Here is a 24,331-nt window from a genome sequence, read left to right on the forward strand (position 1 = left end):
GCCGTAGAGAACAACAAAAGGAAAAGAATGGCACTTCTACACTGCCAGCTCGTTGCTGTGGATGTTGTCTGCTAGGAAAGCGAGTTCCTCCCGGCGCGCGCGCCCGTTCCTCGACTCCACCTCTGCAGTCACGTGTCCCCACGCCACTGCTCCCCTATTGGTTGACCTTGGGCAGATGCTCTGCCGCGAGCGAATTTTTCCAAATGTAGCGAACAAGATCGCAGCGTCCTTTGGTCGCTGTTAAAACCTGTTTTTGGGCTCCTGCGACGGCCGCCGCTCCGCTCTTGGAGCAAAATCGCTGTCATGTGAAACAGGCTTAAAGCGTGACAGGGGCGCGCGCTCGTGCGTGCCCCGCTCCACTTTACTCACGACTAAGATATCCCAGATCGGCGAGCACCGCATGCAGATTTCGGAAGCTGTGAGCGAGGTCGCTCACTATCCAGGCGTTTCTTCAGTGGGAGAATGGCAGTGAAGAAAAAAAAATAGGAGGCAGCATGAAGCCTTGCGGTCAGCTTTCGCACGGTAACCTTTCCTGACGCCGTTCTCTGCAGCTACGACCGCCTGCGATGAACCAAACAATGCCTTGGAACGCAAGAAGGCATAAGTGCGAGAAGTGATAACCGCGATTACTTTCTATCACATAAGGGTTCACTGTGTCCCTAAACTCGTTGACGCCACAACGTGCCGCAAAAGGTCGTCAGTCTTTTCAGTAACGGCAGAAACCGGTCAATCGGTGATTACGACTTCCGCGCGATTGCGGCGATGCCTTCGCGGATAAGCATCAGAAAAGAGCAAAGGCGAGGTGGCGGCCGTCGATGAACGAACGTGCCATTATGACTTAAAGCCGACAACCTTATCACAGTCTGTAGATGACTGCTTGGCTGCGTGTGCGGCGTACGCCGCACACTGTGGATCGACGGCAGTATGAGCGCGCTATGCTGCCGTTCGCAAGTTCGCCGCCGCCGCGTCGCGCGAGACTGCTTTAAAGTGCGCGCTGCATTGTAGAAACAAAAGTAGCTCGCTGTTGTTGAGCGGTGCGGGCACCGAGAAACGTCGATGCACTGACACCGAGCGTATACTGCGTGTTTGACTAGGTGACAACTCAAGTGCGCCGCGCATCATCGTGCAGGGCCGCGAGATCATCGCGGAGACGTAGAGTGCGCGTTGCTTGCAAAATGCTTGTTTTCGCCGCGTTGAACGAAGAGGCTGGTCGCCGCACCCGAGCACGGTCCGGAGTGAAGCAAGCACGAAGAACGTACAAACGCGCGCACACGGCATAAAGCAAGCGGCCGGGCAGTGACTCCGCGAGCCGAGTAGGCGACGCACTGCACGCAACTAGCCAGGAATGATCGGCTCCACGTTGTGGTACCACGCTTCGGTGAAACGGTGTCAGCTCATTACAAAGACGTTTAATTCACTCGTGAGCACGCAGCGGGCATCGCTTCACGACTCGAAAAGGCTTAGCTTGTCACTGAGGGGGTTGTTAGCACTTTAATGAAAGTGCGAAGAAAAAAAAAAAACGGCTTGGCCGCTAAGCGCACGTTTTTAAGGGCGAGTCCATATACAACATACTACTGATATAACGACCACTTTTCACGAAACTTTCGAATTCGTTATAAATGGGTTCGACTGTATTATATAAAGTTTCGGTTACGTTTTCGTTCCGGTCAAAAATACCGTTTTTTTTTTCATTTTTCGTTCCGTTCTGACACACTGCTACAGGGGCCAAACAAGAGCCCGGCCAAAGGCAGTGCCACTGAGGTAGCCAAGTTCTTCGTTGAGAACATTGTCCTTCGCCATGGTGCCCAGAGGTCCTCATCATTGGCAGAGGTACGGCCTTTACTGCTGACCTAACTCAGATGATCTTGGGATACAGCAAGACAAGTCACCACCAGACCACCGCCTACCACATACATACCAATGGCCTCACCGAGTGTCTATATAAGGCCATCACTGACATGCTGGCCATGCACGTCGACGTCGAACACAAGACGTGGGATGCCATCCTTTCGTACATGGCTTTCGCATAAAACATGGTTGTGCAAGAAATGACTCAGATGACGCCATACAAGTTGGTCTACGAAAGGAACCTGGCAATGACACTTAATGCCACACTACCCACATGGCTTTCGCATAAAACACGGTTGTGCAAGAAACGACGCAGATGACGCCAGACAAGTTGGTCTGCGGAAGGAACCTGGCAATGACGTTTAACACCATGCAACCCAACACCACCGACAAGAAAACCTCAACGTCATTGTCTACCTACAGCGTGCTGAAGAAGCCAGACAACTCGCCCGTCTACACATCAAGAACCAGCAAAAGACCCGACAGCCGTCTTTACAATCTTCAACGAAGCTTTGTGGAATACCAGACCGGCGAATGTGTGTGGGTCTGGATGCCAATACGCCGATGCGGACTTAGCGAGCTCCTTTGACAATACTTCGAACCGTACGGGGTAGTTAGACATCTCAGCGCACTCGACCACTAAGTTGTCCCCGACAGCATGATGAACTCTCAGCGGCACCGAACACGCCCTAAGGTCATGCATGTGGTGGACCTTAAGCCTTTCTATGCGCGTCAAGGAGCCTGAGGACTCTAGTTTTTGTTTCCTTTATTATTGTTCTTTTGTACTGCATGCAGAGGGGGGAATTTCCCCGTGCGTTTATTATCTGATTTTGATGTATTTGGGTTTCACCCATGAAAACTTATCAATACTCGGCACAGACCGCGCTGCAATGTTTGGGAAGCTTTGAGATTGTTTGAGTTACTCGTACGCTGTTGTGCATTAAAGACGTAGACAAGAGCACAGAGACACACACGGAGTGCACACTATCAACATTTTCATTAGCAGACTGATGTGACCTTGTATACCTACAGAACTACATAGCGCATGACAGCAAGTACATATCAACAAGAACCACTCAATACACGCATGTTGTGCCACGCAGATACGCGATTTCCTTGTCGGATAGAGAGATAGAAGCCCGGCTTATGCATTTTCCTTTTAAACCTGAGATTTTGTGAGCCTCGATAATGAGGCGTGTCATTTCGTTGGTGCTTTTCGAGATTACGGTGCTCTTGCGAAACTCAGGTGAGCAGCCACAACTGTTGCAATGAGTTCTGTTTTGCGGTCATGCACAATGTAGTTTTGTATCTAGGTGTATAAGGACACGTAAGTCTGCTAATAAAAATGTTGATAGTGTGTGTGCTCCATGTGTGCCTCTGTGCTCTTGTCTATGTCTTTAACACGCAACAGTGCACGAGTAATGGCAAACCAACAAGCCCAAGGAGATACCCTTCTAAAGCCAAGTAGATACTCTTCGATTCTTTGAGATCATTCTATTAAGCTTATGCACAGGACGTGAATAGTCAAGATTATTCGAGAGCTTTTGCGAGCACCAGCGATAACGCTAGAACCTTCGATGCTGCATGTACAAATGTCGACGCGCCTTACCAAAAATCAGATTCAAACCAGCCGACACTCTGTTCGCCGCTATCAGTGCACAGCTTGAATTGCTTGTACTTGACCTTTCATTTTCTGAGGACAAGTTCATTCTGTATTTCAGAGTCCTGCTGGAGTCTTCTACCCCGTTACGGCCACGTGACAATATTCACACTATCAACAAGGTGATATAGAAATGCATGGAATATAACCAACCCTTATATATTGCCTTCACAGATTAAAAGAAAGCATTTCATTTACTTCAGTTGAAACCTCAGCAGTCATAAAGACATCAGGGAATCAGGGTGTAGACGAACCATATATACAAATACTGGATGAAATCTACAGCAGCTCCACAGCCACCATAGTACTACATAAAGAAAGCGATAAAATTCCAATGAAGGGTGTAAGGCAGGGAGATACAATCTCTCCAATGCCATTCACAGTGTGCTTACAGGAGATTTACAGAGCCCTGAATTGGGAACAGTTAGAGATATGAGTTAATGGAAAGTACCTCAGCAGTCAGCGATACACTGATGACATTGCCTTGCTGAGTAACTCAGGGGACGAGTTGCAAATCATTCTAAAAAGAGACAGGGCGTGCAAACACGGACACAAGAGAGAGCACAGAGACACACACGGAGTGCACACTATCAACATTTTCATTAGCAGACTGATGTGACCTTGTATACCTACAGAACTACATAGCGCATGACAGCAAGTACATATCAACAAGAACCACTCAATACACGCATGTTGTGCCACGCAGATACGCGATTTCCTTGTCGGATAGAGAGATAGAAGCCCGGCTTATGCATTTTCCTTTTAAACCTGAGATTTTGTGAGCCTCGATAATGAGGCGTGTCATTTTGTTGGTGCTTTTCGAGATTACGGTGCTCTTGCGAAACTCAGGTGAGCAGCCACAACTGTTGCAATGAGTTCTGTTTTGCGGTCATGCACAATGTAGTATGCACAATATTTGTTTCGTAAAGCACACCAACAAATTCACTGATTGCCGTACGAGTGTGGTGTATAAGGTCCCTTTCAGCTGCGGCCGCTTCTACGTAGGACAGATGGGCCGATGCATTAACCAGAGATTGTTAGAACATCAGAGATCGCTAACAGGGGGCTCACCTTCTAATCTATCTTTACATTGTTGAGATAGTAAGTGCACGCCTAAATTCGATGAATGCGCAGTGTTGTACCGTCATAGAAATGAAGAAACGCGCCTGATGATTGAAGCATGGCATATCGAGAATAGTGGTAGCGCATGCGTGAGCCAACCATCGATTAACTTGCATAAAGATGAAATCAAACGCCTCAACAGTTATCTTCTACGTAGACCGCCACGCGTGGCGGATTGATAGGTTCGCCGGTTGCATGGGCATGCGCAGATAAGTTTTCGTGCCTTCTTTCTTTTCAGCCGTTGTGCGTCTCTTCAGTTGTTAGTCGGCGTTTGTGGTGTCCTGATCTCTCTCTTGTGTCCGTGTTTGCACGCCCTGTCTCTTTTTAGAATGAATACGTACCAACTAGCTCAGCTCTCTGTTATTCTAAGCTTCATTTCTAGTACTCTGAGCCCTTTTCCGTGTTCTCCTACTTATCTGAACAATCCTGCCTCTTTGGCTTCTTTAATTGCTATTTGCTTGGTCCGTGCTAGAACTCTTTCGTGGTTTTCTAAGAATAGAGTTTGCCCAGTTGAAGTTCAGCTTTTGTGCGGCTTTCTGCAACCATCTACCGGACATGCCAGGAGGATATGTGCCGTATTGACCGCGGAATCATGGCGTCAAGTGAGATTTTACCAGGAATGCCTCAAGGTCCGTTGCTCGACTTCACGTGACGACCGCCGCCAGAAGCAGATATACGCCGACTGGATGAGGGTAGCTAACCAGCATGCGGATTTCATATGGAGGGTAAAACTTCGAGAACTTCAACCATGTAAGAGGAAGATTATTTCTACTGTTTCACCGCAAAATAACTTGCTAGTCCTTGGAGGAGCTGCCTTAGATGATAGTCACTGCAGAACCCTAGCCTTAGGTCCTAAATACTGTTTTAAGCCGAACCTGAAACCAATAGACGTTTTAAGTTTGCCGCGTACAATCACTAGACTTGTTTCTGAAGAAGAGCGTTCCCACTGCATTTCAGACTGCGTTGCTAGCATCAAGGGTTCTAATATGCATCTCAAGTGTTCTGATCCTATCTGGCCTTTGGTTAATTACTGTGTCGAGAAGAAACTCAGGCCAGTAATTTCAGATAAGGAAGGGTATTTTGTAATTATGCCGGACAGTTTGTTCTCAGAAAAAGCATTAACAGCCATAGAAAAGAATTTTAGGACGGTAAAACTTAAGCCATCGGTAGTTAGGCAACGTGCTGTCGACCTTTTGTTAAGACATAATCTTGAGAGAATAGCTTGTAATGTCAAGAAGGCTAAATCACTTACTTTAGAATTGTTTTTTTCAGCCAAAACACATAAGAACGAGATTCCGTTTCGAGCAATCGTTTCAGAGCAAGGCACCTGGCAAGTCGCTGTATCTAGTTATTTGCAGAACTGCTTAACCTCTTTGAGTTTTTCAGACCCTTTTCGTATGCGTAATTCTCAGGCGCTAGTTCAGTTCCTCTCAGAGGAGAACCCCGGCTGTTGTAAAGCTTTTAGTATGGATATTGAAGACCTATATTATTCTTTGCCGCATAAGGACTTGTTAAAATGTGTTAATGAATGTATTCATGAACAAGGCGACCAGACGGTTTTCACCGATAAATGTGGTGTTTCTACCGGGGCATTTCTAGAAATCCTTTCCATGTATTTAAAGTCGACGCTGGTAGGTTGGAAGGAAGGCGTTTATGTGCAGAAATCAGGGATATGTATTGGTTCTAAGGTTGCTCCGGTTCTTAGTGATTTATACCTTAGCAAGATTGACAATCTTTTGGAAGGCGCCTTAGGTAATTCGGTTATTAAGGTTTTTCGTTATGTGGACGACTACTTGATTTTTTGTAGTGATGAGGACTTTGAAAAGGTGGTAACTTCCGTGAGCGAAAAATTTGAATTAAATGGAGGAGGGCTGAGCTTTACTAAAGAGGTGCCTCAGAATAATGGAATACAATTTCTAGACATTTCCTTAACGTTCCAGAAGAACCACGTGTGCTGGCAGTATTCTCCTAGATCTTCCAAACCGCTGTTAAATTTTTCGTCGAAGCACTCGAAGGTTGTAAAAAACGGCATCGCCATGTCTTGCCTTAAGTCAGCCCTCACCAAGTCATGTGAGCACAAAATCAGTGATAGCTTTAGCGCACAGGTTACGCGTCTTTTAGATGTAGGGTATCCTCGTGATGCAGTGGCCACGGTCGCTGAGCGTTTAAAGAAGTCTATTGTGTTAAGTCCGAGCATGGCTGCAGAAAGCGATAGGAAGAAACGTGTCGTAGGTATTCCGTACATCCATTGCATATCTCACAGGCTAAAGAAAGTAGGAAGTAGATACGGCGTTAATGTTGTTTTCACGGCTGCCAATAAGCTAGGTAAGATTTGTGCCGCTGTGCAGAGGAAGAATGAGCGAGTAAAAGACAAGAAGCGGACCGATAATTGTTTCGTAAAACACACCAAAAAATTAACTGATTGCCGTACGAGTGTGGTGTATAAGGTCCCTTTCAGCTGCGGCCGCTTCTACGTAGGACAGACGGGCAGATGCATTAACCAGAGATTGTTGGAACATAAGAGATCGCTAACAGGAGGCTCACCTTCTAATCTATCTTTACATTGTCGAGATTGTAAGTGCACGCCAAAATTCGATGAATGCGCAGTGTTGTACCGTCATAGAAATGAAGAAACGCGCCTGATGATTGAAGCATGGCATATCGAGAATAGTGGTAGCGCATGCGTGAGCCAACCATCGATTAACTTGCATAAAGATGAAATCAAATGCCTTAACAGTTATCTTCTACGTAGACCGCCACGCGTGGCGGATTGATAGGTTCGCCGGTTGCATGGGCATGCGCAGATAAGTTTTCGTGCCTTCTTTCTTTTCAGCCGTTGTGCGTCTCTTCAGTTGTTAGTCGGCGTTTGTGGTGTCCTGATCTCTCTCTTGTGTCCGTGTTTGCACGCCCTGTCTCTTTTTAGAATGAGTTGCAAATCATGATTGCTGAACTGGACGGAAAAGCAGAACAGTGGGACTGAAAACTAAAGTAATGTACAAGTCTCGGAAGAGAACAACATTTTGCGATAGGTAGCTACTGGAAGTGGTAAAGGAATATGTCTACTTAGGGCAGGCAGTGGCTGCAGATCCGAACCATGAAACAAGTAACTAGAAGAATCAGAATGGGGTAGAGCACACTTGGCAGGTATCTTGAAATCATGAATACAGTGTAGCCCGGTTATAACGAAGTTGGCGGGAATCTGAAATTACTTCGCTATACGTATCTGGACTCTAAAAAAAATCAAACATTATGCCGACCAAGAAAAATAATTTATTTACACTTTCTGAAAAAAGCGATCAAGGGTCCCTTGCACGCGTTTCGCGAGCGCGCGTTTCAGAACACGTTGCTCAACGTTGTCCATCAGATCGCAACTGCCCGGTTCGGTGCACAAGTACATACGCAGCGTGTCGACAGCTGCGAGAGCTGCTCCGGCGGTCCCAGGCTGAGGCGCACCAACGTCGTCACCTTCGCCGTCCGAGGAACTGCTATCTGCGGCCGTTCCCTTTTCGGAGACGCTAGCGGCGAGTTCATCGGTGGTGAGCTCCTCCGTTGTGACGAGGTCTTGATCCGCCAGGGCAAAGTCCAGATAATCCAACCTGCTTGGGACAAGGCTTGCATTGTCCGCGGCCTCCCACAGCTGCCCCAAGCTTGTCACTGCCGCGGCACCATCCGCTGCAACAGCATCGATGTCTGCTTCTGCTGTTATTTCTTCGGCAGCGCTGCTTCCCCGCGAAAAACCTGCTTTCTCGAAGCAGTGAAGAATGGTCTCAGACTTCACATCCCGCCAGGCTCCGCTTGCAAAAAATACCGCCTTTACTAGCGGCACCTTCAGGTCAGCAGCGTTGTCAGCTGTACGGATGTCAATGAGCAGATGCTCGATGACACGGCGGTGATAATGCACTTTGAAGTTTGCTATCACTCCCTGGTCCATCGGCTGTATCTTGGCGGTTGCGTTCGGAGGCAGAAAAAGTACCTCGACAGCGCTCAGATGTGCATTAACATGATGTACGCTGCAATTGTCCAGCAATAGCAGCACTTTGCACTTCTTCGCGGACATTTCCTTATCAAAATCTGTCAGCCACTTCCGGAATATCTCCCCCGTCATCCATGCCTTTGTGTTGTGTGTGTACACGACAGGCATTGACAGCACCTTGGCGAAGCCCCACGGTTTCTTGGGCTTGCCAATGACCAATAGCGGCCGCTTGTCAAAGCCGTCCATGTTTGCGCACACCAACACTGTAATGCGATTTTTGCTGTTTTTCCCCCCCACGCACTTATCAGCCTTCACCGCGAGAGTTTTTGCGGGCAACAGCTGAAAGAACAGACCCGTTTCTCAGCGCTGTAAATATCTCTTTCTGCGTAAGTCTCAAGAATGTGGCTCCTGTGCTTCACCATCCAACGCTGGAGACCGTCCTCCTCAACGGATGCAGCTTCACCGACAATGCTCTTGCATGTGATCCCATGGCGGTCTTTAAATCTCTGCAACCATCCGTTGCCTGGGTTGAAGTTCTCGTGGCCGAGAGCAAACCCCAGACGTTTGGCCTGCGCTAGCAGGATCGGCCTATTGAGCGGGACGTTCTTGGCACGAGCGTCTACAAACCATTTGTAGAGCGCCGCTTCGACATCTCCGTAAGTGGCAGCGCGGATCCGCTTCCGTTCACCGCTGCCAACGTCGTCGTCCAAGACGGCATCAATTTTGCTCGCATTTTTTATGATTGTCGCCAAAGTCTACTGTGCTATGCCGTACTTCCGCGCAATGTAGGTCTTCTTAATTTTCTGCCGAACTTCATCCAAAATGGCACGTTTCACTTTTAGAGAGAGCACTTTTCGTTTGGTCGTCGATGAGGCGGTCGTTCCGGGTATCGCTTGACTCGACATTGTCGTAAAGTTCGCCGAATCACACGGGCAGGCCTAGCTGCAACCACGGCAAGTCCACGCGCGCTGCGATAATCCGCTTTTCACCAGTGAAACAGCACGAGCGAACGAATGCTTCTGCTGCTCAACTGTGGTCAAGTCCAAGCGCGCTGCGATAATCCGCTTTTCACCTGTGAACAGAGACACAGCACAACATGTGCGAACGGAACGGCTGCTTCTGCTGACTGAACTGACTGAACACCACGAAAGAAAGAACGGCTTTACGTGCGACAGGTTAGCGCGGAGCCGTTGGCGGAGCGCCGCAGCCAGGCTTAGGCAGGCCTAGCTGGTGGCGCCATGCCGTGGAAGAAAAGCAATTTAGGAGCGCACCAACTTGCTTCGCTTTTTCACCAAAATGAGGCGCCACAAGCGGAACCGTTCTAAAGCGGTCACAAAGTTTCTGAAGCTGCCCCCACGACCTCCTCTCTGAAGAGAGGAGTACGCCGTGAAACGACATAAGATCGCGGCGGTCACCCCGCCTGGCACTGGAATAAAGAATGGGAAGCGTTCGCGAGACGGCTACCGGGTGACCGTGTGGTGCGGTGAAGCAAGCTTTCGAGCAGAGTGGGGCGACGCTGCTGCCGGGAGCCAAGAATTGGCGGTTTTTAGGCCTAGTTGATTCACGCGAAAACTCGAAAGGTGGTTTGATGGATTTTTTTTTGTTGTTCTCGACAAAAGCCTCGCTATATCCGCTGAGTCGCATTTTTTTACTTCGTTAAAAGTGGACTTAAAAGGCATCGAAAATGCGGAAATTGGGACGGGAAATCAAGATCACTTCGTTATAACCGCTATTTCGCCGTAAGTGGGTTCGTTATAAATGGGCTACACTGTACCAGTTTATTATTATCCCTCAAGAGAAGGGTACATAAGAGCTGCATCTTACCGGTACTTACCTACGGGGCAGAAACCTGGAGGCTTATGAAGAGGGTTCAGCTTATATTGAGGATGATGCAGCGAGCCATGGAAAGGAATTTGATAACAGCAGAGTGGGTCATGAAACAAGTGCGTTTTAAGGATATCTTGGTCGAAATTAATAAGAAGAAATGGGCATGGACATATAGCCCGAAGCAATATAACTGCTGGTCATTAAGAGTAACAGAATGGATTCCAAGAGAAGGCAAGCGCACGCGTGGAAGGCAAAGATTAGGCCATCGCGTTCCACTGTTGAAGGCGAAGCTCCAAGCATCCTTCAAGCATTTTCACTCAGGATATGCTGCTCATGGAAACTGTACTCCAATAAGACATATTGGAGGGAACGCCAGCTGTACTCACTAGAGGATGCAGGCGGCTGTTCAAGAGGTATGCCTTGTGGCCGAGTTACAGCTGGTTCCAGCATGGTGCAGGGTGCCGACACAGGCAATGTGGTGGTGGCTGCTGCTGCATTGCCTGCTGCTGCCACTACTGGAATGTTGCTGCCAGCATCAGAAGAAATCTGGCCTGCTGAATGGGCCGACAAGACTGCTGCTGCTGACGGTGCCTGTGGCATGACGGCCCCAACAGAATGCGAGACAGTGGCTGGGTGCTCTGCAAATGCCTGCACAAGAAGAACGCTTGTCGAATTGGATATACCAACTAGCCCAGTCCATCGCCTTGATGTCAAAGAATGCTTGTACATTCAAAACACTTATAGGAAATTCCGAGAATAATGATGCACATGGGGTTGTGTGAGTCTCACATAGGAAGCCTTTACAAGGTTTGACGGACGTGCAAAACAACAAGAACATGGCGCTGAAAATGCTCAACAGTGTGGTGGGTAATAAAAGTGGCTTCCTTAACGCATCGCAACCTTGTGCCAACGCATACTGGCCAGACTCACTGAGAAACAGCGAGCACAACTCTGACCAATGAAACTAAGAGAGAACATTTATTTCTCTAGGAGGGGCGGCTGCCCCCGTAGTCATCAAAAGGGGGCACCATTTCTGCCCCATACCTTTACTCAGTAAGACCTTTCACGTCATTTTTTAATGCCCAGGGTTATAGCTATGCATGCTTTTGACCATAATGGCCACCAAGGACTCCTGATGTTGCATTTAAAGAACTGTTTACTTCCCACTTTTACCCCGAGGCAGGCCTTTGTGAGAAGCCCGTCATCGCATCATTTTCATTTCTGCATCCACTGCAGAGCTCGGTTTCATCCAGACTTGGCCCCTCTAATGAAGAACCCTGCACACGCTAATGGGGACAGGTACTGAACTTCTTTTGTTTCTTGCATATGGGGCTACTTGATTTATCTGAAACAGGCGGGGTAACTAAACCATGCGCTTACATAGTTAGCACCTTACTATTTTAACGCGACAGCGTTAAAGAGTTCATTTCACAGAAATTACGGTGTCGGCGTCGTTCGTCGTGATCGAAAAATCTGCGTTGTCCGTAAGTAGAGGTGAGATGGCTGAAACAGAATTGCGAGCAGTTTTTGGAACAGCAAAATTTCGATTTTGGAACAGAAGAACCTTGATTTGGAGTAATTAGCAGCATTTAATATGTTGTCCTAGGAGCTTGTAGAAACAAATTTGTTGCAACTTGGCGGGACAAGTACATACTCTAATTGGCTTTGTGGTGTTGTCAATTGGTTTTACTTATGTTATTCGTTGTCTTTACTGCCCCCCTCCCCTTCCCGGCGCGCACTACCTCACTATATACTCTTTAGCTGTACGCGCCAAACACCACCGCGGGTCCGAGCACATGCAGGGTACCGCGTCCTTTGTTTGTCTCGCGCCGTGCACTGTTTGCACTGCTGTGCGCGAGAACTCGGCCCGTCACCACGAAAGGACGGCGAGCAGTCGCGCGCAGCGAGGGAGACCCTAGGCGACACTCTCCAAATTAGGGATTTATTATTGGGATTTTAGTACAAAGAGATGAACTGTTTTACACCAGAACCAATCGTAAATGACATACAGTAGACTCTCGATAATTCAAACTGGAGGGGACCTCAGGATTTTATTTGAATTATCAGAAGTTCTCATAAATATGACTCAGGGCAACACACCAACTAACACTGCGATGTTTATTGTTTCTCAGTGCCGCAGCAACATCATAGACAGCTCTGCATGATTGCCAGTAAAATTTTTATACATCAGCGATAATAGTAGTTTTTGTTATTTACAAGGCATGCACGGGTGTGTAATAAAGGGACGAAATGTGTTGCATCCCACGACAGTTGCTAGCCCCTTCTAATTCTTAGGACGCTTTCTCGCATGGCTTACCGCAGAGGAAGTGACTTTAAGAAATGTTTAGCATGCGATAGATCAAGGCTAGACCGTACAGTCTTTTTTTTTTTCATCGGTCAGCAGGAGATTATTGGTGCATGAGGTTCGGCCAGTTTGGCCGTTTTATAGGCAGGCTTTATTTGTGCCTGTTAGTAAGAGAAAAACGTGAATGTTCAGCTAGAAGCAACAAAGGCAGCAGATATTTCCAGACATGAACAAGCAAAAAGTTTGAATTAACCAAATTTGTGCAGTGAGGCAGTTTGAATTAAGCAGCTTTAAAATATATTGAAAACATAGTGGGCCAACCAAAAATTTAAGATTTGTTTGAATTAACCGAAAGTTTGAATTATCAGAGTTTGAATTATCGTGAGTCTACTGTAACTACACATGACACCAATTAGCTAAAAGAAGTTACAAACTATATCGATTAGTGGCCGCGAATGGCACACCTATAAAACAAACAAACAAAGAAACAGGTTTGGAGAGCCGACCTACCCTTCGACCAGCGCTCCCGCGATCGCGCACCCCAGAGCAGAAGAAACAGAACAGACATAGGAACACTTGAGAGAAACATATGGTGCACGATCATGAGGCGCTGCCTCGAGACTTCAAGACCGCGGAGGGGAGCGCACGCCCGCCGGGGCCGTGGCCCCGATGCGATGACGTAACCATCGGCCGGCGACAAAGAACAAAGAACAAAGGATTGCGGTCGGCCGGAGAGGCCAAAACGTATATGCATGCACCCTCCGATGTCCCCAAGTGGTCTCCACAAACCTCGTCACGCGCCCCCGCTTTTAGGCGAGCACGAGCAAGGTCCGAATCCCGCCAAAATTAGGCCAATGGGACGCCGTGTTTGACTTTTGAGGGGCGAGGTAGCAGCGAAGTGACGGCGATTTATGACCAGCTGCCACCCGTCCGGTCGGAACGAGAGTGATGCGAGAACTCTTCAAGGGGAAATGGCGTTGAGCAACTGGGGCAGACGCCTGAATCCCCATAGCTTAGAATACACATAACACTGAAACAGCCTTTGGAGAAAGATTTTTTAACAGATTATCGCCAGGTATGAACTACACTACCTTTTTACATACCATGCGACCTATCTAGCCCTTGTAACAAACATATGAATTAATTGAAGAAAGGTTCTAGAAACTAGGCTCACCTGAAACATTTAAAAAAAAAAAAAAAGAAAAAGCATCACACTTATCAAAACTTGAAAACAACAAAAACAAAAGTGATTGCACAAGAATCGCAGTTACGTAGTAGCAGTAGGCCTTTGCTTAAGATCAGTGATATGACTTAGCAGATTACTGCTTTCACTTTTCGTACGTCTGCTTATTTAGCTCTTCAAGCTTCTCAAGAGCTTCCTGTAGGTCAGTGTTACTCTTTGTCAGGAGAACATCACAATAAGCACTTTCAGCTATCTGCTCGGCCGCACTGTTGGCACAGCGTCAAGTGTACTGCACCGCTGTTCGCTGCCACCTCGTGCGGGACCACCTTCAAGAGTGCGGTGCGGGTGCCAAGAAACCTCGCTGCACTGAATATCTTGTCAAACGCGCGCGTGTGGTGCTGCAAGAGTAGCGCCATGTAAGTGTGCTGTATGCTTTTACTGGGGGGACAACACAAACGCGTAAGCAATGCACACGCAAACAAAACGCCGAACGTACAGAGGCCTTTCAGAAGCCACGGAAGTGGCTATTTCGCGCAAAGAAAACACAAGGGGAGGGATAAGGGGAGCGCAAAGGGAGCGCTCCCCTTATCCCTCCCCTTGTGTTTTCTTTGCGCGAAATAGCCACTTCCGTGGCTTCTCAAAGAACATGAACCGACTAGCCCAACAACGTGTGCTTCTGTGCAGAGGCCTGTTTTATTTTTGCAAAACAACAAAAGAGGCATGCCAGTCACACAGCGAAATGGCCGTCGACCGATACACCAGTCGTAAAGCTAAGCCCAAATGTTCGCGTAGCCCACAGCCAGCCCGAAGCAACGCCTAATACACGTATCAAAGCGCTCGTTGCGCGTTTTGATGACAAAATCTACATAAAGCAGTGGCAAATCACCGTGTATGAAAACTGTGCCACGTGAATGCCGACGCACCATGAGCCACGAATAAAGCGCTAAGGTGCCTGTTTATGTCGTATGAACTGGTTTGAACGCTCACGAACATGAATTACCAGCGCTGCGCGCGTTCTGTCACCATGGGTCTGGAAATCGTGTAAGTTTCATGGCACGCACTAGACAACGAGTACCTATTTACTGCTGCTACTGTGTGGGTCTTTCGCTACCCACAGACACCCGATGTGCGGATGCGGCATGCGATGGCTTCGTTAAATGCAAAATGCGATGCAAATTTGCTAGTCTATATAAACAAATTAGTCGCTAATGGGGGTAAAACGGGAGCGCGTTGCATTCGCTCTGGCCACTCGCAGAACTCTAAATGTCCTTCGCTGAACCCAGTCACTCACCACGTTATGTGCTCGAGGATATGAGCAGATTTCATTTCTTTGTTATTTCTTTCAATTTTCAATAACATCTCTTGTATTCGATATTCGATTCAATATTCAATATTTTTGGCCACTATTTGGCACTATTCGATTCAAATTCGATTCAAGATGAAATTTCACTATTTGCACACCCCTAATATATTTACAACAGGCACTCATATCTGGCAGGTGTACTTGTATGTCAAGAGTTCTTATTCTGCTTTTTTTTTCTTATTTTTTTGCAGAAAAACTGGTCGCAAGTGCCGACTGAATCACATTTTGTGTTGTTGCCACAACACGATAACAATGATGTTATTGGTTGTGTTTATCGATTGTAGTCTCACATATCCTGAAATGACTGGTCCTGGTCTTGATCTCATCCACCCCTCAAATATTAACAGTGTCCAAAGAAATTTCATGAGTACTGGTAGACTCTTTTCTTTTTGTTACATTTCGTACACTTTGTGTATTTGCATTCCCTGTATTTACTAATGCACTGTTTTTAATGTAATATTCATGTGTCTTGTAATACAACTGTGGTTTTTATTTTACTATTTTAATGCATGACATTGACTTGAGGTGTTGATTATGTCCTGTTTCTTGAATTGTTTTAGTGCTGTCAATTTGAAGTATGATTGCTTGCCTCTTTATGTATGTTACTTGAATTAGAAAATGTATTGCATACACCACCCCCCCCCACACACACACACACGCCTATTTAATTACCTTCTAACCGAAGGTCTTTAGGGTATAATGAAATAAAGTAAAGAACTAGACTATATAGACAATCACTTAACATTGAAGTTCAACGTCTTCCCTTAATTCTGATCAATTTATTCTTTGAGATGGCCAGTACAACTTAGTACTTATTACATTTATCACAAAGTTGAATAAGCCTGCTACAGTCAGTGTTCTTCTCACAAAAGAATTCAATACAAGTGTCCCCACCATTCTTTAACACTAACTACAATGTTATGGAATTTTTTCCTTTAATAAAAGTGTACCAGCCCCAATCGATTAGCTTCACATCTATATCAATCTACTCACATCAATCTACTAGCTTCACATCTATTGTGATATAGATGTGAAAACAGTAAAGTGGATAAAGAGACAGCTGACCAATTGGTCAACTGTCAGTATGCAGGGTAGTTTGCAGGGGGACCAATTGGTCAGCTGTCCACTTGATATAGGTTTATGTGCAATGTAATGCCATCTGGCAAAAACAAAGAGTGTTCTGCACTCGCCGTCATGGCTAAGAGTGGCGCCGACTATCGCTCCCAGGGTTTGTATGCACATAAATACCCGATAAGTGGACGAGGGGACGAACGCCACTGTAACTCAGTTGGTAAGAGCATAGGGCGCGTAATCCGAAGGCTGCACGCTCGGTACCTGTCGGCGGCAAGTTGTCTTTTCGTCCACTTTACTTTGTTCATATCTGTATCACAATTATTACTCTACACTTAAAACAGTACAATTAACGTCCCCTACATCTTCCTTGGCTTCATTATCTGCTGAATTTCATTAAAGAACAACAACATGTGAGAAATGATGAGCAATGCAAAAGTATGTTGGGCCCCAATCTAATCCTTGAAGAAGAAGTGATCTGAAATGGCACGGCATAAAACGAGCCAAGAAGAAGAAGGAGCGATGCATTTTTTGAAGGCCTTCTATGGATGCTAAGAACAAGAGAAAGCTGCCAACAATCTAGAATCGTGCATCTTTTGCCTGGTAGGACCACTCGCTCTACAAGTCTACTCATCGCCATTACGTCCATGCATCAAAGGACGGCACCAACAGAAGCACAAGGATTGTGTTAATTTTTTCACAAAATATTGCTATATTGTTACGGGGAGACGACAGACAAAGGCTGTATTTACAATATTCACACAACCACAGTGATCGGGGTAACAACCAAGATGGCGGAACAGCAACGAACCCCGTCCTCCTCTTCTTCGTCCTCTAGGTAAGCGGCACATAACATTACCCTCCGGCAGTGAAAGCACCAACTTGGTGCACCCGGGCAAAGATGGTCGCGAGAATGGTCACTATACAGAGGCGTCGGTGCGGGGCTGAGTCGACGAGGACGAAGACAATGGCTCTATTTCATACGTAACGTCAGTCACTTGGCGGCATACACGGTACGGTCCGTTGTACGGGAAGAGTAGTTTTTCAGAAAGCCCAACACGGCGTGCTGGAGACCACAGGAGGACAAAAGATCCAGGAAGAAAATGGGCGTTTCTGTGACGGCGATCGTAGCGAGATTGTTGGCCCGCTTGCGATTCGGTTAACCGAACGCGCGCAACTTGACGTGCATGGTCGGCGCAGGCAATGGCTTCTTCAGCGTACTCAGTAGGTGGGTACATGGAAGGAGGCATCATTGTGTCCATAGGCAACGCTGGATTTCGGCCGAATAAGAGAAAGAAAGGTGAATAACCAGCCGTCTAGTGCCAGGACATGTTATACGCAAACGTGACAAAAGGCAATGTTCTATCCTAATCTTGGTGGTCGGCCGATATGTACATTGCTAGCATGTCGGTAATGGTCCGGTTCATCCGCTCCGTCAAGCCATTCGTCTGTCGATGGTAGGCCGTGGTTAGCTTGTGTTTCGTCGAGCAAGACGCCAGGACGTCATTGATGACCCTGGAAAGAAACTGCCTGCCACGGTTGGTCAAGAGCTGGCGCGGTGCCCCGTTTTGAAGGATGACGTTATGAAGCAAGAAGTTTGCTACGTCGGTCGCGCAGCTGGTTGGAAGTACGCGAGTAATTGCAAACCGTGCAGCATAGTCCGTGGCAACGGCGATCCATCGATTTCCCAAGACAGACGTAGGAAATGGACCAAGCAAGTCGAGGCCGACACGATGAAACGGCTCATATGGGATGTCGAGTGATTGAAGACGGCCAGCAGGCGGGAGTGTAGACTTCTTCCGGCGCTGACAAAGGTCGCACGAGGTCACGTAACGGCGTACCGACCTATACATTCCTGGCCAGTAGAAACGACGGCGTGCACGATCGTAGGTGCGGGAAAATCCGAGGTGCCCCGCTGTCGGGACATCATGAAGTTGGGCCAGAACAGTCGAACGAAGGTGTGCCGGAATCACAAGCAAGAGGTCAGGACCGTCAGGTATGAAACTGTGATGAAGCAAAGTGCCATCACGTAGCACGAAGAGACGAAGGGAGGAGTCAGGAGTCGGTGAGTTGAGGCGGTCAATGATCTTGCGGAGAGTTGGGTCACAGCGTTGCTCAGCAGAGATGTTGAAGAGGTCAGTGATTGCGAGCACAGATAGAATGGTATCGTTTGCCGAAGGTTCTGGTGGGTCTACGGGATAACGAGACAGGCAGTCAGCGTCCTGATGCAAGCGGCCAGACTTGTAGACGACAGTGTACGTGTACTCTTGAAGTCGCAATGCTCAACGACCAAGGCGACCAGTGGGATCCTTCAGAGAAGACAGCCAGCAGAGGGCGTGGTGATCACTGACAACGGTGAAGGGTCTGCCGTACAGGTAAGGACGAAATCTGCCGACGGCCCAAACAAGAGCGAGGCACACTCTCTCCGTTATTGAACAATTCCGTTCAGCTGCGAAAAGAAGGCGGCTGGCGTATGCAATAACGCAATCCTGACCACGTTGATTTTGGCCGAGAACAGCGCCGATTCCATGACCACTGGCATCGGTACATACTTCGGTGGGTGCAGAGTCGTCGAAATGAGCCAACACAGGGGGCGATGTGAGTAGGTCGACAAGATGAGAAAAAGCCGACGCTTGGGCAGGACCCCAAGAGAAGGGGACGTCCTTTTTAAGAAGGCATGTGAGGGGCTGTGCAATCGCTGCAAAATCTTTAACAAAGCGGCGAAATAGGAGCATAGGCCAAAAAACGACCGAACATCCTTGGAAGAACGTGGAGTGGGGAAGTTCGTAACGGCGTGTATTTTTGCAGGGTCAGGCAGTTTACCCGCAGCGTCAACAAGATGGCCCAGCACGGTGATCTCGCGGCGGCCAAAGCGGCATTTCGAAGAGTTGAGCTGAAGACTTGCGGTGCGAAAGACTTGTAAAATAGCCGACAAGCGTTGTAGGTGGCTTGAGAACGTGGGTGAGAAAACGACGACATCGTCAAGGTAGCAGAGGCATGTGGACCATTTGAAACCCTGAAGGAGGGAGTCCATCATGCGCTCAAATGTTGCGGGTGCGTCACACAACCCAAAGGGCATGACTTTAAACTGGTAGAGCCCGTCCGGTGTAATAAAGGCCGTCTTCTCCCAATCATTTTCATCGACAGCGATTTGCCAATAGCCTGAGCGAAGGTCTATGGAAGAAAAGTACCGTGCGCCATGAAGAGAATCAAGGGCGTCGTCTATTCGCGGCAAAGGATAGACGTCTTTCTTGGTGATCTTGTTAAGGTGCCAATAGTCGACGCAGAACCGCCAGGTGTTGTCCTTCTTCTTTACAAGAACCACAGGGGACGCCCAAGGACTCGAAGATGGCTCGATGATGTCCTTAGCGAGCATCTTGTCGACTTCTGTTTGAATGACGCCGCGCTCGGTAGCAGAGACACAGTAAGGACGCTGATGAATGGGTCTTGCGTCCCCGGTATCAATACAGTGGGTGACCAAAGATGTTTGGCCAAGCTGCGGCGAAGCGAAATCGAAAACGTCATGGTATGACGCCAACAAAAGGCGTAGTTCCTTGCTTTGGGAAGGGGAAAGGTCCGGGGCAATCATGTCGTCGAGTGGGTCATCAAGTGTTGCGCTAGCAGCAGGGCTTCCTGAAGCCGATGGTGGAGTATCAATGGCTAGGGCCACAGGGTCTTGTGTGTCTAAAGGTGATATGGTGCCCAGCGTGATACCTTCGGGAAGCAACTGTGCGCAACGTCCAAAGTTGAGTACAGGTATACATGCTTGGTTCGCAGAAACAGTCACAAGGGAGTGAGGCAGAGCTACACGTCGCGTCAGAAGAATGTCCAAGGAAGGGGTAATCAGGTAGTCGCCATCACGGACAGGAGGGTCCGGGGTGAATGAGACGTAAGTAGCTGTACCTGGGCGCAAGCGAACCAACTGGACAGCTCATAAACATGGTGGCGACGCGACGTTGAGGTCAGGCATAGCAGGAAGCTCTAAGTGTAAAAGGTCAGAAGAACAGTCGATAAGGGCAGAATGCGTGCTCAGAAAATCGTGGCCGAGAATGAGGTCATGGGGCACTCGTCCAGCACAGCAAAGAGAACTGAGGTCTTGTGGTCATCGAAGCTCACATGCGCAGTACAAATTCCAAGAACGCGAGGTGTACCGCCATCGGCTACACGAACAACAGGTGATGAAGCAAGCGTCAGGACCTTGCGAAGACGGCGAGAAAGGTGAGCGCTCATTACGGATAATTGGGCGCCAGTATCGATGAGCGCCGAAACAGGCACGCCATTTACTTCTACGTCCAAAAGGTTTTGTCGGGTAGCCAGAGTCAACAGAGGATTTCCGGGTCGGTAGGCCAATGCAGCATCACCTCCGGGAGCTGTACTGGTCAGTTTTCCGAGGAGGGACGGCGAGAGTACGGCGAAGGTGAGCGACGGGGGAAAGGTGACCGAGAACGTCGCTGGTTCTGCGGGGACGGCGAGCGGTCGTAACGTGGGGTCGAGGTTTGGGCGTGAATGTTCGTAGGGTCTTCGCAGGCGTAGAAAGGTGAGGATCGAGTGTCCTCTGCATGTTACGTAGCACGAGGAGACGATGGCCGACGATTACGACAATAGCGAGAAATGTGGCCGACCCCGTTGCAGTTGAAGCATATCGGCCTGTCATCTTGTGTGCGCCACTGGTTTGGATCACGGAACCTGAAATAGATCGGTTGTGGGCGGTAGAAGGGAGCAGTGCTGACCGCAGGATGACTTAGGGCACACATGGGCTGGATACCTGCGTTCGCCAGTACTTCGCGCACGACGGCCTGGATTAAGGACAATGTCGGGCGGGTCTCCTCGTAAGAACGGGCCTGCGGTGCGAATGGGGATGCCGCCTCGATCTCGCGCCGCACAAGGCGCAGGAAGTTGTCGGTACTGGGCGGTGGCAGGAGCTGGATGTCTTCGCACGACAACGTGGCGGCGGTGTTAGGGAGCCGAACAAATTGCTGCGTGACTCGACAACTCCTCGCTTCTTCAAAGCGTCGGCACTCCCTGATGATGTCATCGATGGTGGAGCAGTCCTTGTAGACTAATAAGTGAAATGTGTCATCGGCGATGCCTTTAAGAATGTGGCTGATTTTGTCAGTTTCGGGCATTTGGTCGTCAGCTTGCCGGCACAAGGCTAAGATATCCTGGATGTACACCATGTACGGCTCGGTCGACGTTTGTGCATGGCACGAAAGTTCTTTCTGGATGGCTCGTTGGCGTGCAATAGGATTTCCGAAAAGGTCTTTCATTTTTTGTTTGCATACGTCCCAACTGGTCAGCTCCTCCTCGTGCATGTCGAACCACACACTGGCCGTTCCCCGGAGGTAGTAACTGACGTTGGCCAGCATCAAAGTGGGATCACACCGGTTAGTCTTGCTGGCACGCTCGTAGTCGGCCAGCCACTTTTCGACGTGCACGTTGTCAGTTCCGCAGAAGGTACCAGGGTCTCGAAGATGGGTCACAACAACGTGGCTGGGTTCAGCTGGCGTAACGGGGGCTGGATCAACGGGCCTGCCTGTCGACATGATGGATTGCCCAAGGAGACGGCCGCTGCGAAGTTCCGTTGTGAGCTTCGGATATACCCAGCACCTCCACCAAAGATGTTACGGGGAGACAACAGACGAAGGCTGTATTTACAATATTCACACAACCGCAGTGATCGGGGTAACCACCAAGATGGCGGAACAGCAACGAAGCCCGTCCTCCTCCTCTTCGTCCTCTAGGTAAGCGGCACATAACAATATCATTTATTCGCTGCGATTTAGACTTCTTTTACCAGATAATTCAAGCCCAAATGAAATGTTTTAATCTATAAAAGCCAAATTCACATTTACTCCTTAATACCGATGATAGTGGGCTACACGGATTTTAGCCACAGTATAGATTTGAGGTATTTTGTGACATGAGCACACTGGCAAAACATTGTTGGAGCAGGCCCAACGATATTGTCAGTACCAAAAACTGCATTTTTCTCAGTTTTTCTCAGTAAAGTGGACTTTGCTCTTTTAGAAAAAACAACGCCACATGTGTATTAGATGCGCACCGTTACACCAATGTTGTGTAAGAAGTGAAGCAATGTCCAATATGCTTGCGGTGATATGTCTAAGCCAGTTATGCACGACTCACTAGCCCACCAATTAATTATTTTAGAGGTAGATGGTTCTTGGTACATGCGCTCAATTAGCTTCACTCGGCGAATTTCAGCTGTCCGATTGGGGCAACAAGGAACCACATGTTTTTCGTGTTGCTCTCGCTCATACGGCAACTCAACATTGTATTAATAATGTTACTGTCGATGATTAAAATGCGGTGACTCCAACTTCAGTGTCAACCAAATAGCTGAGGTTTAATGTGCATTTATTGCATTTATTTGTGCGTTGTGACGTATTAATTTCCGCGACATACATATAGGTATAATATGAACCGGACAATTATCAGTAATGATTCTTCATAAATAGTCTCAGATACGCATGATTTATTACTCAAGCATTGCAAGATTTCACAAGCGGAGAACTTCATATGAAAGTGGTTTTCGAGAAACTCTGAGTGTTTTCTACCGAGCTGCTAAGATATCCAGCCCAGTCAGCAAAGAATGGACTCAGTAGCTTTTTGATAGAGAGCTCGGAGTTTTAAACCAAACAGCAGTCCAGAAGAACAAAATGGCATTGCATGCTGACTGCACGACAGCAGGATACGACCGTCACAAAACAGGGAGGATTAGTGGGATTATTCCATCACGCAATGCAGTGCAAGCAGGTGCAAGGGCGATTACCTCGCCGATACGCAGCGCCCCCCCCTCCCCCCCCCCCCCCTCCTGTCATGGCCAGTCAACTTCTCCTGTCACGTGCGCTCTTTCGTACGGGAGACGAATCGGCCAGCCGCACCAGAGGGGGGAGATCGAGCGGCAGTGATAGTGGAGTCTTTTGCCGTGAGTATCATTTTCTTAAATGCAGTGAAGTCCTTTGCTGTGAGTATCACTTTAGTATATGCATCAAAACTTCCAGTGTGGTGAAGTCTTTTGTAGCAAGTATGACTGTTATATGCATTGGAACTTGCCTATGAAACAAGTGAAAAGGGCACTTACTGAAAGTGGAGGCACCTGTGGCTGTGAGTGTGCAGGTGTCAGCACAGGGACCACTGTGTTCTGTGAGAATATGGCCTGAAGTCCTTGCTCAATGTTACTCTTCATGGTGTTGCCGTGCAATTTCTGCAGCTCCAGCTTCAAGTCCTCCAGGTTGGTGGCTACTGCAGGCTTGCGCTCAGGTGGCACTGATGAAGGCCGCGAGCTGGATGGTGCCACTGTCACTACAGCAGGGGTTGTTGACACAGCAGCCACAGACACTGCCACACTGTGTGCTGCCACATGCTTGGGTGAAGCAGGAGCTGCTGGCTCAACAGGAGTGGCCACGTTGGCTGCAGGGCTCTCGCCTAACTGCACTCACAACAAAGGCGAGACATTTCTTGTGTGTAACTGATCCATTGCTTTTCTAGAAAAAAATCACAGCATATCCACGGAGTGAATGATGATGAGTGGGCGAAGCTGCGGAGGTTCATCGGTAAACCGTGAATCTTCTGTGAATTCTGCCCAGTACATCATCACCGACGTGAGATCGGGCGCGTTTATACTAAAGGTTCGATGAGTTATGACGATTTGCAGCTCACTTTAACTTTACATGTACGCTGTGAATTTTCATTGTTTAGAAAACCATTGCTTTAGAAAACATCTGGCGTCTTTCGTTAAGCAGCTGGCGTCTTTTCGTTTTGCTTTAGAAACATCTGGCGTTCTTTCGTTTTGCTTTTACAAAACATCTGGCGTCTTTCGTTGGTTTATTTCATCAATCAACGGCGTTTTGAACAAAATTTTTATTGTTTAATCACGCACAGGAGAAATCTCACCAGGCACTACCTTGGAGGTAAAGAATGGCTGCTAATGGGAATGATATACAGAAGAAGTCGGCTTT

The 24,331-nt window shown here is 48.1% G+C and overlaps 1 protein-coding gene across 6 annotated transcripts in view; it reads right to left on the minus strand.

The window, feature by feature from the left end:
• Positions 1-24,331, minus strand: part of LOC119372693 (serine/threonine-protein kinase WNK4) — a 352,802-nt gene that overhangs the window by 86,989 nt on the left and 241,482 nt on the right. For all 6 annotated transcript variants that reach the window (XM_049419747.1, XM_049419751.1, XM_037643142.2 and 3 more), the window contains 2 exons: positions 23,455-23,802; positions 10,817-11,078 (listed from right to left, as the gene is read on the minus strand). In XM_049419747.1, the coding sequence (XP_049275704.1) occupies positions 10,817-11,078; positions 23,455-23,802 (610 nt within the window). The remainder of the gene's footprint in view (positions 1-10,816; positions 11,079-23,454; positions 23,803-24,331) is intronic.

Source organism: Rhipicephalus sanguineus, chromosome 10, assembly GCF_013339695.2.
Source record: "Rhipicephalus sanguineus isolate Rsan-2018 chromosome 10, BIME_Rsan_1.4, whole genome shotgun sequence".
Lineage (NCBI taxonomy): Eukaryota > Metazoa > Arthropoda > Arachnida > Ixodida > Ixodidae > Rhipicephalus > Rhipicephalus sanguineus.